At 40.3% G+C, this 16380-nt stretch overlaps 2 protein-coding genes and 1 long non-coding RNA gene across 4 annotated transcripts; 2 read left to right on the plus strand and 1 right to left on the minus strand.

Moving 5' to 3' along the window:
• The first annotated feature begins 32 nt into the window (after positions 1 to 32).
• ogfod1 (2-oxoglutarate and iron-dependent oxygenase domain containing 1) lies at positions 33 to 6832 on the plus strand. Its single transcript, XM_034581070.1, has 13 exons — positions 33 to 319; positions 1020 to 1165; positions 1249 to 1295; positions 3556 to 3656; positions 3745 to 3861; positions 3982 to 4073; positions 4516 to 4644; positions 5573 to 5686; positions 5763 to 5842; positions 5933 to 6192; positions 6298 to 6426; positions 6508 to 6566; positions 6656 to 6832. Exons 1-13 carry the CDS (start codon positions 160 to 162, stop codon positions 6815 to 6817), a joined length of 1596 nt encoding a protein of 531 aa, XP_034436961.1. The 5' UTR covers positions 33 to 159; the 3' UTR covers positions 6818 to 6832.
• Positions 6833 to 8535: 1703 nt separating this feature from the next.
• tradd (tnfrsf1a-associated via death domain) lies at positions 8536 to 15738 on the plus strand. Of its 2 annotated transcripts, XM_034578489.1 has the most exons (6): positions 8625 to 8672; positions 11628 to 11672; positions 11784 to 11937; positions 12022 to 12302; positions 13703 to 13850; positions 14935 to 15738. In XM_034578489.1, exons 3-6 carry the CDS (start codon positions 11787 to 11789, stop codon positions 15231 to 15233), a joined length of 879 nt encoding a protein of 292 aa, XP_034434380.1. In that variant the 5' UTR covers positions 8625 to 8672; positions 11628 to 11672; positions 11784 to 11786; the 3' UTR covers positions 15234 to 15738. The 2 variants fall into 2 exon arrangements, with proteins under 2 accessions (XP_034434371.1, XP_034434380.1); XM_034578480.1 differs by lacking the exon at positions 11628 to 11672 and having other exon boundaries at positions 8536 to 8672.
• Positions 13878 to 14924, minus strand: LOC117757382. The gene is made up of 2 exons (XR_004613107.1): positions 14278 to 14924; positions 13878 to 14155 (listed from the first exon to the last, which is right to left on the minus strand). It is a non-coding gene; the product is annotated as an uncharacterized LOC117757382 (long non-coding RNA).
• Positions 15739 to 16380: the final 642 nt, after the last annotated feature.

Raw genomic sequence — 16380 nt, forward strand, 5'->3', positions numbered from 1 at the left:
GTGCCTGACAGTCTGTACTCGGGGCAAACACAGACCTAGACTCTCACGTCATTTAGCAGCGACGGCCGCTTCACTGACACACACACACATGTGGATGTTGTCAAAAACTCTTCATAAACTGCATGTTCCGCAGGTTTTTAGCAGCGGACGGTGAACACGATGGCTTCTAAACGGCGTCGGGACGGAGGTGGTGACGCGGAGAGGAAGAGGAGGCAGAAGAGGAGCGAAGAGAGAGCGGATCTGGGCTCAGTGCTCGAGGACGAGCAGGTGAGGGGCGCCGTGAAGGAGGCGTGGAGCCGGAAGAGCCGCTGCATTCTGGGTGAGGTGTAAACAAGTAAACAAGACCTCCAGTCCGGCTGCTGCTGCTGCTGGGTCTGCACTCAGGACTGATTAATACATATTCAATCAGAACAAGGCTGGAAAAATAAACACATGGTCACTAGTTCTTTCTTGTTCTTCTTCCTTTCTAATAACAACACACACACGGGTTTGTAGGTCTGGTGAGGACACTCATCGCCATAATACAGTCCCTAACCGAACCACAACCATCCAAACTAAATGCCTAACCCATCTCCCAACCTCAACCTGATTCTAACCCCAAAACCAAGTCTTAACCCTCAAACAGCCCTTTGAAAAAGTAAGGCCCTTTCCAAAAATGTCCTCACTCTGTAGAGTCTATGCTATCAGTACAGGAACACACACACACACACACAGGTTTGTGCAGTTATCCTTACTAGGACTTTGACTTCCATTCATCCTCCATTCCCCGTAGATATAAGTTATTTCAGATATTTTTTAGGTCATTTAGAATCAGGGTTTCCGTTTAAATGTTTTTCCAGGAGAAAGCACTGACTAGTTCCACGTGTCTCGCTCAGTGTGTGTCTTTGTCACAATTATTTTTCGAACTGATACTAAATGATCCTTATTGCCAAAAGCATGAATACTGACACATATATCTTAGCAGATATATGTCGAACAGCTCAGTTGGCCACATTATTTTTTGTTATTTTTTTATACAGGGGATCTGGAGTTGGACTGCCACCCTTTCCCTCACTGTGTCATCAAGAACTTCCTCGGCAGCGAGACCTTTGTAGAAAACCTGCAGAGAGAACTGCTGGCGCTCAACTTCCACGAGAAGTCAAATGATCTCTACAGATTTAAACAGGTAACCATCAGAGATTTAGTCCAGTGGGTTTGTGTCGTTATCTGATGTTACAGTACCTTCACTTTGTGGTTGTTTCCATCCAGTCAGACGACTTAAAGAAGAGGAAAGAGCCACATATCGCCGGACTGAGGTGAGACATGGCCTGGGCTCTTATTGTTGTGCTCTAAGTGTGGATACATAGACTGTATTTAAAGATGGAGGACAAGACTGCTCCCCTAAACTGAAGTCAAAGGGTCTCTAATACCCCCTAGTGGCTGGCTGCAGTAAAGGTAATAAACCCTTCCTCCTCCATGTTAATGGTGGGACATGGGCCAAACAAAAAAAGTACACGCCAAATACATTTTTCTCAAAGATGGTTTCTGTCATTTCAATGTAGTTCTTATCACACTGATGTGTGCTCAAGTGCTCACATTTCATTTAAGTTTGGTTTTAATTATTAGTTAGTTGATGCTATAAAATGGGGTGAAACGTCATGATTGACAGCTGAGACTGACTTGTGATTGGTGGAGTGCATGTATCTGCAGGACCTGGATACCGCGGCTCCATCCCCAGATCACTACTGCACAGACTCTTGACTCCAAATGACGTCCTAGCCACAAGATGGCAGTGTTCATATCCAGGATATTTTGGCTTCATTTCTGGATAGTGGGAGGAATTGGAGATGGTCGTCCATTTTTATATACAGTTTATAGATTCAGATGTTCTTTCAGGATGAGCTAAAAGTGGAATCAAAGCTTGCTCTGTCAGAAGGAACAGTATCTTTCAAGAACATTGTGCCTAACTTATTTTTATCTAAGGATGATAAACAGGCCAATGTTACACACTTATTGGGAGCATGTGTCTCAAGAGCTGGGATTGAACCACACAACAAACAATTAACAGCCAATCAATGTCAACTGCTCCTGGTCTACAGCTCATCGTGATGGATTATTTTTACCAGACACAAAAAACCTGAGTATGATTTATAGCACATTTAATCTCTTGTTAGTTCACAGTAGTTTTCTCTCTCTCTGACAGAATCACCCCTCCCCCCCTCTGTAGAGCCTGGTTATGTTATAGGCCTTTTTTACAGCAGACATTTTAATGAACAGTGGCTGGATTTCATGTGGCTGAGTCAGTTCTAGGACTCTATCTAATAGTACTTTACTACTAAGCTCAATTTGTTATTCAGTTATTAGAGACACTCTTCTTTATTAGGGAGACGTGTTCAATATAATGCAATTCAGTAAACAGATCTGCCATAAACTCTTCTTATGGTTGTTTTCTATCCATCCATCCATCCGCTTATTCGAGATCTGTTTGCAGAGGTCGCCGGCCAAGTAGGGTATTCCAGACATCCCTCTCCCCAGCCATGCTTTCCAGCTCCAGGAGGCGCTATAGAGCCCCTCTGGAAATGTTTTTTTTTAAAGTCCTTCATTCCAAGCCTTAAGTATTTTTTTATTCCATACACTGTGACATCCAATCGAAAGATGGGCTACAACAAGAACTCTTTTTGTGGGCGAGACAACCTTGTGTGCGAGCCTGTTTTACCAATTGCCTGTTGTTCTTAGGTTGTTTTTAATGTTTTTAATTGTCTGTCTTCATGTTGTTACTTGTTTTATGATGAGCTGAAGACAATTTTCCACTAATGTGGATAATAGGTTCTTTTCTTTTTTAATAAACTGTAAATGTTACCCAACGGGTAGTGAGAGATTCTGAGGTTATCTATCAGCTCCACCAGGTGGAGCCAGAGTTGACCTTTGTCACCTAATTAGTATATTTTCTTCATTGAGGGGTGATGATGATCCAAGTTAACATCAACACTGGGACTGTGCAGGAAATATAAGGGAGAAGTGATTCAGCTGCAGCTCACATCACACTCAGTGAAAACCTGTATAGAGAATATTTCTTCAGTGGGGTAACAGTGCTGACTCTGTCATTACAACAGTGTCAGTGATATTTTAAACCGCAAGAAAGAAATACACAACACCTTGTAGACTCAAACAGCAGATAAAAATACAAACAACCTTTATTTAGATATAATGTGCAGTTTTTTCATCATGTATATGGTCAGCTGTGTTTGCAGTGCAGAGACTGCAATGTGTAATTCATTCTAAATACTTATTTTTAATTATATGGCACAACACCTAGTGCAGAACAGCAGCCCTGGAGCATAAACGTCATAATTAAATGCACAATAACGGCCTCTGCTTGTCATCATCTATTATTTATGTCACAACAAAATGTCATGGTAGGCTGTCAGACAGTAGAGCAACCTGTGTGTGTGCTGAGCCTGAGTAAATGTCTCCTTTTATAGAATGTTAAAGGTTCAGCTTTACTGTCCCCAAAGGACATGTAACAGTATTTCACAGTGTATTGTAGTCTATATTTTTCTGTGTGTTTGTTTTCAGATCAGCACTGTTTGGGCGTTTCCGCTCCTGGCTTGGTGAAGTGTTGGGGGTTGAACTGGAGCCCACAGTGGATATTTCCTGTGCCAGATATGAATACACAGGTGAGCCTGCTGCTCGAACTCCAACAGGAAGGACTGATTTATATTTTAGACACTTTTGATGAATAAACTTATTCTGTCGTCTATCTAGATGTTCTGTTGTGTCATGATGATGAGTTGGAGGGAAGGCGCGTCGCTTTCATTCTGTATCTTGTGCCGCCGTGGCAAAGCAGCGATGGGGGAACACTTGATCTTTACACAACAGATGGTGGGTAGCTGGTGTGTGTGTGTGTGTGTGTGTGTGTATATGTGTGTATATGTGTGTGTGTGTTTCTTTCCTCGTGTTTAGACATCATAAGTCTAGTACATTTTTCATCTTTGTCATCAGGTAATTTCCAGCCACAGAGTATAGTGAAGTCGCTCGTACCCTCATGGAACACGCTCGTCCTTTTTGAAGTTTCTCCGGTGTCATTTCACCAAGTAAGAAAAAGTGCTCTGGTGTTTGTATTCAGGTTCTCTGCAGGTCTTATACAGTCCTACGAAAAATACCCTTTTATATTGCTTTTTTATGTGGTTTAAGAAAAACCTGTAATCACCAATAATATTTTTCCATGCATCCATCCATACATACATACATTTCCTTTGGCTTAAGCAGGTCCAGGTCATGTTTAATGGTTGATTAATTATATTATTAGGTTTAATTTAAAGACATAGATATCTATTTAACATTTAGTAGATCATTTTAGGCCTTTCATACATTTAGCTCAGCTGATATAACAATGAAATAGTATTAAAATTGTGTCCTATATGAGGACATATATAATTTATAATTTATAAGTTAAACTTGGTGAAATGTGTAGAAACCGTGTAAATTTCTGTTGCACCAGAAGAGCAATCTAGAGCTTGTGTTTTGGTTTTCCAGGTGTCAGAAGTCTTGTCACAGGATAAGTGTCGTCTGTCTCTGAGCGGCTGGTTTCACGGACCGTCTCTGGAGCGTCCTCCTCGCCACATAGAGCCGCCCATCCCGAGGAGTCCACACCTACCAAGAGATGTGAGTTTGTTCAAAATGTATATATACACAGTGTTATTTTACCATCTCCATAGCAACAGTAGTAGTAAAGTATATTGGGGAAATCCATGAACTTCTTTCTTGCGAGAGTAAAATGAGATGATCAATACCACTCACATCTGTACATTAATTATTAAGCTGATGCCAGCAGTCACTTAGCTTTGCACAGTGGTTCTCAACCTTTTCGATTTATGACCCACCAGTAAGATCAGGCTGCTGCACACAACCTTTTCTTACTTTAAGGGGAAATTAGTCATAAGGAACATGATGCGTGATATTTATTTTCTTCTTCTCCTCCCCTGAGCTGCTAAACAGCCTGTGTGCGGCAAGAACATGTTCTCTGATCCGACTCTGGTACTCCTGATTTACAAATTAAGTTCTTATTACAGCACATGGAAAAAAAATGCTTTGTCCACAAAGGGAAGAATAATTTGATCTGAGGTAAAAACTGTCTAAAATATATCCATTTATTTCAAAACCTTTTTCTCCACAACCATCTGCCGACCCCTGGAAATGATCTTGTAAGACCCGTTGCGGCCCGTACCCTCAATTTGAGAATCACTGTCTTAGCATAAAGACTGGAAACAGGGAAACATCGAGCCTTATTTAGTCAAAAGGTCACATCTACCTACAGGTTAAAATGACTCCCACTAGCACCTCTAAAGCGCAATCATTAACATGTTATATGTCATTTGTCTAATTAAAGAAAGTGTAAAAATGACATAATGCCTTTCTACAGGGGTTATGTGTCAGATGGTTGAGCTCACACCCCTCCTCCTCATTTAACGGATGTGAACATAGCATTGATTCCATGTACCTCCTGCAAAGAAATCAAATAAGTGTATATCCCAAAATGTCAAACTACTCCTTTAGCGTATGGTCTATATTCTTGTTTATGTGTTGATGACAGGAGACTCTGCTGCTGGAGTGGGTTAATCCCATTTACGTCGACATTTCCTATCAAGAACAGATCCAGGAGGAATTTGAAGAGAACTCTGAAATTCAGCTAAAAGACTTTTTCAAGGTCAGTGTCTTCCCCATTTTCTCTTGCTCGCTTGTGTCCACGAGCTCTTGTTTATTGATGTTGTGTTCGTCTTCAGGAGGAGAAGTTCAGGGCGGTGGGTGAAGCACTGCGACTCTCTCAGATTCAGTGGACGAGGAGAGGTCCGCCCAATAAGAGGTGGGATCATTTCTCTTGTTAACACTAGTCTGTGATGGATGGTGTATTTAAACGACTGATTACATGAACTCTATCTGTGCGTGCACTCAGATGCTATGAAGCTGCCTCTCTGGACTCCGTGCCTCAGTGTGTGAGCGAATGCTGGGAGCTGCTTCGTTCAGAGGCCTTCTTTCTGCTCCTCTCCAACTTCACCGGCCTTCGATTGCACTTCCTGTGTCCCGCTGATGATGACGATGATGAGAAGAAAGATGAGGAGGGAGAGAAGAAGGGGGAGCAAGAGGAAGCAGGGGAGGCAGAAGCCACGTCATCTTCAATGGAGTCTCCATCAGCGAATGGGAACAGAGAGAAGGGTGTGTATCAGATTGAGGTGGTGTCGACAGGTTTTTACAGCTGTGCTTGTGTTTTGACTTGGTTGTTCAATGTGTGTGTGTTTGTGTGTGTGTGTGTATCCTCAGAGCTGAGCACACCTGTATATTGTGGTGAACTGCGTCGATGGTCTCATGGCGCCTACACTCTGTTGCATGATGGAGAGGCAGCACGAGCAGAGTACGCTCTGGATCTTCTTTTACCTTTTGGCTGTGCAGGTGAGCGCACACACACACGCACACGCACAGAACTTTCTGTCAATCAATTTTGTGACTGTTATTGTACGTTATGTTTCGTAGACTGGCAGTCAGAGTTTGGAGGCTTCTCGTGTTATGTTGCTAATGAAGAGGATGAGGAGGTGAGTGCTGATCACGGTGAGAAGTGCAGGTGACCCTTCACTTATCGTCATCGTCATCATCATCATCATTGTTTTCATCTTCCTCACAGCTCCTGACGGTGTATCCAGAGGACAACTCCCTCGCCCTCGTCTACAGAGACAAAGAAACTCTCAAATTTGTCAAACACGTCAACAACAAAAGCTCTTGTGATTCTGCCGAGAGTTCAACCTGCACAGCATTTTATGACTTTTCTTTTGTGTACTATGAATAAATATATTCACATCAATCTTAATTTATCTCATGTGTTTCTTTACATCTTTTTTTATTGTTTTATTTGTACATGTGCATAGATATTACCCAGGCATAACTATCTTTTAAAAGTAAGATGAGGTTTTTCAATGAGATAAGATTGCTCCCTTTTCATCCACATGTAAGATTTTGGTTAAATGGACTGTAGATATGATTGCAGTTTACACCTGCTAAAAGCATGTGAGAAGTGAGAAGATAAGTGAGAGTGGATGAGATGAGACAGACTCCTCATCTCACATGTCAGACAGGTGTCCTCCATTTTATTGAAACAAGCAGTGAAGCCATCTGGGATTTTTGCTTTAACTTAAAATGAAAAGATTAGGAATAAAGTGTATTTGCTATTAACGTGGTCAGAGCTTATAGAAATCATCTCTACATGATCCAGTTTATACTGAGATAATATATTGCTTAATCAAGTATGGTATAACTTTTTTTCAGTAAGAGCTGAAATATAACTTCGACATGACGGAATGATGCTGATATCATTTGACATTAGGAGGAAATCTGTCATAATCAAACAAAAACTTTATTTTACGAGACTCATATTTTGTCACATGGCAATGTGTTACTAAGATTTAGTTACAATCAAATTTACCAACAAATATGTCTTTTTCCATTTCATATCTTTGAACAGGACATTAACACCAGAATCAATTTCTTCTTTTATTTGTAACTCCATTATGTTATCCATGAATGTTATACCAGTTTTAAGTATGAAGACTGGGGTTGTAACTAATGATGGTTTACCATTATTGATTAACCAATTATTTTTAAGAAAACATATATATATATATAACCTCGGGTGAAATGTACAAAATGCATGATTAGTCAGCAAATACTTGACATGTTTGCCTCGTAAATAAACTAAACATTCAATTAAACTATCAAAATAGATGGTGATAAGATGTCAATCGACTAATTTGTCTCATATCATTACCAGTAGATAAGATTTATGAGTAACATCATCCATCTTTGTTGTTATCACTCAGCAGGTCTGTCATTATCGTGTCCCTATTACTCTGTATTATGTGGATCTATGAGAATTGGATCTGCAAATTTGTCACAATTCACACCACTGATGTAGAACATTAATTATGACAGTAGCTCATGTTTGTACCAGGGCCCAGTCGAGTTTTAAGATCTAAATCCTGAGAGTTGTATTGAGGTCGTTTGTTGTTGAGTTTCATTATATCAAATTCTTTAAAAAAAAATTCTGTGTTCCAAGAAATTAAAATAGAAAAACTCAAGTTAAGTAGTATTACTCTGCTATATGAGTTCTGCATGGATGGAACTAACAATTATTTCTATTATCAATACATCTGATTATTATTTTCTTTTTGAACTTTATTGTTCCTGTTGTTTTTCAGCTGTTGTTTTTGGTTGATGTCAGAAAACCACAGTGAGTACTGACTCACAGCAGGAACACGGGGGCTGTAGGTCAACTACAAGAAAACAAGAAAATTAAGAGAATAAATTACAGTTTGTCCATTTCACCAATCACTCCGTCGCCTTTAAACACGTTATTGATCAGTTAGAAATTTTTATTGATCCTGTTTCAGTCGTAAGAAGCTGTAACATGTGAAGGATAAGTGTGAGAAAAGCTTCGCCCTACATACGAACATGTTTTTAAAAAAAACAACAGACATTTCCTTCCCGTCATGACTTTTTCCCCGGGCGGCATGTAGATCATTTCCACCAATCACAGCTCGTTTTTACCTCTGCCCAGCCAATGGGAGGCCGGGAAGTCCTGAGCGTGTCAGTGGGAGGGATCTCTCAACAGGAAGCGTCGGCGAACAATATAAAGCAAAAGTTTGAAGGTAAGTTTGAACCGACTTTAAAGGTGTTTTTCTCCACATTAAGTGGAAACAGCTGCCTCCGCGTCTGCTCCCTCGCTTTTAGCTGCGGGACGATCTCTCCATCGGCGGGTTTGGACGAGGTTTTACGTCAGTCGTGTCTGCTGTACGGGAGCTTCACCCACACGAAGCCTGCTCACAAAAACACACAGCACCAGACTCCATTCACATTTTTAACCTTTTAACACAAACTCTTTGAAACGTGAGATTTAGAAAAGCACACAACTGCTGACTCGTGTTGAATTAATCAATACACAATACTACTGTAAAAGTATTGATTAAAATAATGAATCTTGCATAAGGCCGCATTAATCATATAGCATGGGGCCCTGAATTCACCCCCCAACATACATACTTATATATATACACATACATACATATTTATATTATACAGCTAACATACTTATATATATTAAAGCTACATACATACATACATACATACATACATACAAACTTATATATATTATGCATACACACACTTACATACACACACACACATACATACATGCACACACATACAGAGTGTATAAACCAATAAGTACAATATAGGGACAGAAAGTATTGATACATGTATTTGTTGATTAGCAGAAAACAAGTTGGCAGACATGAGGAATCATAATAATTTATGTCTCTTCTTTGTATTTTGGTTAAAATAATAAAATAAATCTCTGGTAGCAGCTTCTTAAATGTTGATATTTTCCAGTTCTTGTTGCCTATAAATCATCTCAACATCTCTTTCTTGTCTGGTTAGTGAGAAAACCTCTAAAAACTATAACATTTTGGAAGGAATACTGCTCCATTTGTCAAAGTTTTGAATTCATTTTGTAAAGCCGATTATGCTGTTGTGTTCTTTATTTTTCTGATGATTGATTTATAAATATACACATAATATAAGTTTGTTATTCTGCCTGATAAGATCTGTTCACAGGAATGTGGGCATTTACTGACGTGACATCTCCTTCTTTCTCCAATTACAACAACAAACTTACACCTACATCATAGCAGCACTTGAGGTTTCTGACGTCCGGTAATTCCCAGAATAACTTCACATCCACCTGAAGCTTGATTCCCATGGTTATGACTCAGGACGTTTGTATGGCTGCAGAGTTGGATTTGTGAGGGTTGTTTGTCTGGTTTCAGGCAATTCGTGTTATATTTAAGATGTGTACTGTATATACAGTCAGATATATATGTACTTAGACTGTGGCACAATTTCATAATAATACTAAATATCTTAATGGATTTCCAAATTAATTTATTAAGATTTGAAAGAATATTGAAATAACGTATAAGTTGATTGACAGAAAACGAATCACATGTAGTTTTGATGAGAACATAACAATTTAAGTTATTTCACAGGAACAATATCAGTGATTTGTTTTTCTTGCTTTCATACACGATAACTTACTGTTTTTCTCTGATTGTATTTTGTTATGAATACAAACATTTTATAGACTTAAGGATTCATCACACGTTGATACTGACAATAATTGTTAGCATTTAGTTTTGGTTTCCTTTATTCAGTTTAGTTTGCATCTGGAGCTTTAAGACAAAACAGTCAGGACCAAGATCATCTTACATCATCACAAAGTGGTTCAATTACAAACTTTTTGAACCATGTTCTCGTGTGAATTAATTATTTTCTTTCACCTAAACGTCGGACGAGCTCTCCAGGGAATACTAGATGTTGCCTTTTGGCAGCAAAAGCTAAATGATATGTTTTAAGCTCCTGATGATCACTTAATCCTCATATATCGGGTGAATTAATCTGACAGTATACTTCCAGAGGACCGGTAGATAGGATAGCATATAATTACATACTGGCTAAGTTGTGGAGATTCCTGTAGAGCCAGTCTCCAAGCATACTGTGTATTAGTGGAATACGAGGACTTGTACATAATCCAGCTCAGGGGATGCTCTTTCCTTGCAGAGCACCGTTTGTCCTGCATGGAGACGACACTAAGGGAGAGAGCTGGCGGGCTTCAGTGGTTCATCCAGAGCGCAGGAGTCAGGGGCTGGACTGGGGGAGGGGAGAGCTGAGATTAAACATGTTTTTATGTAATGAGGGTTTCAAAAGGAGGTTGGGGTAAAAAAGGATAAGGTGGAGTTCACAACAGCCAGGAACCAGTGGGACAGATGTGGTTTTAACTCCAGGAATAAACATATTTCTGTCCGTCACTGGTCCAGTCAGTTGGACTCAGTAGAGGTTATGTTAATTATTTTAATGGTGATGAAGTCACTGGAAATGGTCTGTTCTGCCTCAGATGAAAGAAAATGTATATTTAAAAGTCCATTATGTCAAACCCGGGGAACAACTCAGTGCTACAGTTGTTCAACAGATGTTTTTCTCACCACGTGTTTATTATTTTAGTTTTGATTGTTGGATTCATGTTTTAGTTTATAACACGCGGATCACAATTCCAGCCACAATTGATGTCCCGAAATAATGCATAATAAGCCAAGGCACAGCACTTAAATTTAATCAAGCTGCTCCAAATTTCCCAAACTCAAAGATATCAGTCCCTAAACATGCCTGATTATTTTTCATCAAGATCCATGAATCATTCCCTGGGAAAATGTAGGAAAAAAAGATAATAGAAAGCAGAAAATCTGAAAAATGACTGACTTTTTAACTTGGAGAAGTAAGCTGACATCCCTATGAGGAAACGTAGGTTAATCCTGACATTCAATGAGGATGGAAAGCCTCCTGGTTTCTCTGTGAAGACAATGAAACGGGAGGAGATGGTAACTTCCTGACCTTCACAGCTCCCAATGTGACAGGAAGCTGCAGGGTCTTTACTCTAAACCTATTTGAAGTTAGAGAAATTGCAGATACTGACACGTGACGTAAGTGTGATATTATGAGAGGGAGCAAACAAAGTGATGATAATGATTTTTCTTTTCCAGGTAATTTTACAGCAACTCGACACAAACACTTCTTTGGCTTTACCTCATCACTATACTGTCAGTGTCTTTGCAGTTGTGTCGTCTCAGTCTGCAGCTCAGACAGAGGATTCTTTGACGTTTCGTCACCAGTGAAATTAAGGCGTGATGTGTGTCTCATTTTGTATTCAGAGTATGGCGGACAAGACTGTGGCTCATGGGTCATGGACAGGATGTGCAGTTATGTTTCTGCAGTCGCTGTGTCCCAATGTGAACCTGCTCTCTCTCTACAAAGACCGACAGGGAAAGTTCATCGTTTTCAAAGTCATCAAACTGACACTTATAGGTGAGCATGCCAGAAGAGTTTTTTTATCACATAAATGTATTTTCTCTCATGTCTCTTACATTAATGAATATGTCCTGTTGTCAGATTCTGCAGGAGGTCTTGGTGGTTATGAGATACTGAAGGTCCATGACGCTGATCCCTTCCTGGGGGTGGAGGTGAAGTTTGTGGATGTGGCAGCATGTCAGCAGTTCTTGGAGAGCTACAGCTCCGGAGCGGTGCGTCAGTCTCTCTCTCAACACGCCTGCCGGCTTTTTGCTCTGCCACAAGAGCTGATGTTGAAAACCCAGTTGAAGGCCAGCACGCACATCCTGGACCTCTACATGGACAAGCTGGAACTTTGTCTACAGCACATCCACCTTTCACAGGTATTCTTCTTGTTTCTGTCTCTTCTTTCAAGCCGGATGACGTTGTATTCATATTCATATCCATAGAAAGTGACTCAGTGTTCAGACCTTGTATGAACATCAGTCTTGGGTGATCAAATAACAAGTGGGCAGCTCTAAGTACAAGGAGAGGCTGCATTTGAGAGCTGATCAATCAGGTGCTCAACTGTGGCCATGTTTGAGGGACCGCCCACTCAGCTGACTCCCTCTTACTTGCTACATTGTTTTATGAACTAGCAGTATTTTTACACTGCTCAGTGTTTGTGTCTGTGGCCACTGACACAATATCAACACCGAATACCACATATTGATTTGCTCTTTTTTCTCAAATTGGTAAAGTCTTATTTCATTGTAGAGCTGCATTGATTGACTCAACCCTCCTGGCCCCAGTCTGTCCTCACACCAACACACCGACAAACATTGACACACACACACGCACATACACCAACATACACCCGCACACATTGATAATTGACCCGTCTAAATTGCCAGACTGTCCAAAAACATCATAATTAGTTTTTTGCAAACATAAATGATGTATGTATCTATTTGCATATAAGGTGAGGAGGTGAGATCCGATTACAAGTGGTCAATCAGGACCCAAGTGGAGATTCAATACCAGGTGTGAACTAACAAACTTAAGACTTTCTACCTTTGATAGGATGACTGGAGACAGACGTTAATACCAGGACTTGACTATATTCAGCTCCCAGTGTCATTTGTAATTGTGGCTCCACATGTTGGGGAACTGCTTTTTCACGGGTTGATGGGAGCAGGTACAACATCAACTAGCTATTGAACATAAGCAGTGACAGCGGTGAGGAAGTGTTGGAAGAGAAATACTATAAATAACAGAAGGATCAGTGGTCGTCCTTGAAAGATGACACCCTGCATAATTTGCAATTCATACAACCTTGCATTTAATAATAATTGACAGGTGAGTGTAGCTGACTAGACACCAGGATCATCTGTGGAAATATATGTTAAAGTGATAGATCAGACGGGGCAAAGGACGTGAAGTCAACCTTCGCGGACAGCATCCACACAGAAAAATATTGCTAAAAAAACTGCAAGATTAAACTTGTCCCAAAAAATGAAAAGAAAAATAATGAATAATGGCAGCACAACAGGAAGTGCAACTTGTTCAGCGGCACCACCGTTTTTCCAACACTTTTCTTAATTAATGTAGTCAGCTACATTTGAAGGTGGATCATACGATGAACGGTGGATCGATACGATACGATACGATGGATCAAGAAGGTTGAAAAACGTTTAAAAAAATGTAAATTATGTCTGTGGTAGAATTGTATTGTGTAAAGTCTTAATCTGTGGGGTTTCATTGCATTGGCTGTGTTTTTTGCGTCTTTGTCATTTTGCGTAAGCCCGAGCGCCTGCGCGATGAGGAGATTGAGGATCTGGAGCAGCAGCTGCAGAGTCAGGCCCTCGGTCCTTCCCCACAGTCCACCTTCATCACACAGGAAGAGCCTCCTGTCCCCAGCAACTGCTTCAAGTTTCAGAATAAAGTGTTTGGTGAGTCATGATGAGTGGTTTTTTTCGGTTTAGTCGTGTATGTCCTTCACAGACTCCACTGTAGCTGAAAGAAGCCGCAGTGGAGACGAAAATAGCATCTATATCAAAGAGGCATTTCAGTTAGAGATTCTTGATCCAGTTTAATAGAAACCCGTCGATGGGACCAGTCGAATGATGAAAGTATGTTGTTAACTTCAAATCTCCATACTGTTGTTTTAGTTTGATTTAGGTCATTTCTATAAATATAATGCACATTGCATTACACCAGTCATTTTCAAAGCATACCAAACATTTTAAAGTTATTCCTCATCAGGCAGCCATTTGGTTCACTTACTTCAACAATGAGTTACAGTGACAATATTACTTTTGTGCTGTATCTGACATAAGCCACTTCTGTTCCCCAAATGCCTCCTTCAAGGCCTCTAACAGCTCTAACTGTCATGGTTTGAAGTTACCTATGAATTATAAAAACTGATTTCACAGTAGGTAAAGCAAATACTAAATAGAAAATAACACCAAGTAATGTCTGTCTCCTCCGCATCCTTTTTCATACCTTTTGACCCTTTGAGGTGTCTTGGGGATGACCGGGACAGATATCAATAGGCCATAGAGTGGGCCACCGAATGAGTAGGCCATCAAAACATCAGTATAGGTTTCAACTGCCCTGCACAAAAGAACAGACAGAAACCGTCAGTGACCAGCTGGAGAACACAGTGGTAGAGAAAGACATTTCCCTCAAAAACCCAAACAAGTGAAAAGGAGAGAGATTATTTTTATGTTACTTTATATACTTATAAAGTAATGTTGTGTAAATTAACCAGGCTAAATTAAAGGATGATACTATTTTTAAAGTTTGTAACACTTTATCTGGGTCTCCCACAAAAAACAATGCTCCTGTTGTACTTGGAAAAAGTTTTAAAAAATCCTGATGATGTCCTTTAAGGTTAAGGTGGACAACAAGGCTGTCGTATGTTATTCTGGGAAATGTTTACTGTTTACACATTCACACAGTTTATGTAATCATACTTAAGTACAGTTTACATTAATGTTTTTTTCCATCATCCTTTATCCCTTCGCCTGTCAGAGGACCGAATGCTGACGGCAGCAGATGTTCAGAGCTTTTCTAATGGAGTGGGCCGTCAGTGGAAACATGTAGGGAGGGCCCTGGGGAAGAGCTGCCGTGCTCTGAAGGGTCCGGCCATAGACAACCTGGCCTACGAGTACGAGCGAGAGGGGCTGTATGAGCAAGCCTATCAGCTGCTCAGCCGCTTCATCCAGGCGGAGGGGAGAGCGGCCAAGCTGAGCCGACTGGTCAAAGCACTGGAGGACTGCAAACTCACCAGCCTGGCTGAAAATATTCTGGACGTAATGCCAAGAGAGTAACACACACCTGTGCTTTTGTTCCACACGTACGAGTTGTGAAAACTGAGGCTGACAGGTCCTCCCTACATGACGAGTGGTTGACTCTGTCCTGCCTGCTTTAATTTACAGTATGTTTGTTCTGGATCGATGTCTGTCATCCTCACGTTCAAAATCATTCCTGTGTGTGTGCGTGTGTGTGTGTGTGTGTGTGTGTGTTTTGGACAGGTTGTGTGAACACAGGCTGACATCTCTGTGAGAATTGGGTGATTCATATCGTGATTTGATTTTCAATCATTAGTATTATTGAAAATTGTTTTCATCTAGATGAAATGATTTGTCATCACTGTTAAAAAATAAGTTTAATGCACTGTTTTTACTGTTATCATTGACCTCTTTTATCTTTGCTTTATATGTGGATTTACAGATGCAACCTGTCTGGTCATCTTGTTTCTGAACAACTGAAGGTTATTGATTTTTTTTTCTATAAAATGGGTGCATACAAATTAAATGGTTGTGAAAAAAAGTCTTCACGTTTGTGTTTGATGCATTAATGTAATTAAAACTGAAAAAATGATTTTGTCAAAATTCCCTCAGGTATAATTTGGAGTTAATCCTCCCTCCCTGCTTACCATCACTCGCTGTCACTCACACACGTGCACATGCTCATATGATTAAACTGCTGATTACTGATCGGAGAGTGTGTGTGTGTGTGTGCCTGTGTGTCAAGCTGCAGGAGCTTCGGGTCACAGAGGTGGAGATTGGAGCTGAGGTATGTGTGTGTGTGGGTGGGTGGGTTTTATCTCTCCGCCTGGTTGTCAAAGAGGAAATTTACTGATGGATGGAGTCTCCACTGGTTTCATTCAGAATCCACTGTAAAAATCCCAACCCCCCCTTTTTACTCCACTTGAGCATCCGTCCAGATGTGATGTGTGGATTAGAAGCTTTTATCACACACACACAAACACTTATTTCTGCTGTATGCTTCAACTCTACAACCCCCATAGACAGATACAGTTTTATAAGTTATGAAACACACACACACACAACTTGCTTTACGTCTACTGTGAACTTCTACTACTGAGGAAACTGACATTTGGTCACTTTTGTAGGATTTATGCCCCACACTTATACAAATATTACACATATTAAACTGACTGGTATAATTAAA

This window comes from Hippoglossus hippoglossus, chromosome 3 (assembly GCF_009819705.1).
Source record: "Hippoglossus hippoglossus isolate fHipHip1 chromosome 3, fHipHip1.pri, whole genome shotgun sequence".
Taxonomy (NCBI): domain Eukaryota; kingdom Metazoa; phylum Chordata; class Actinopteri; order Pleuronectiformes; family Pleuronectidae; genus Hippoglossus; species Hippoglossus hippoglossus.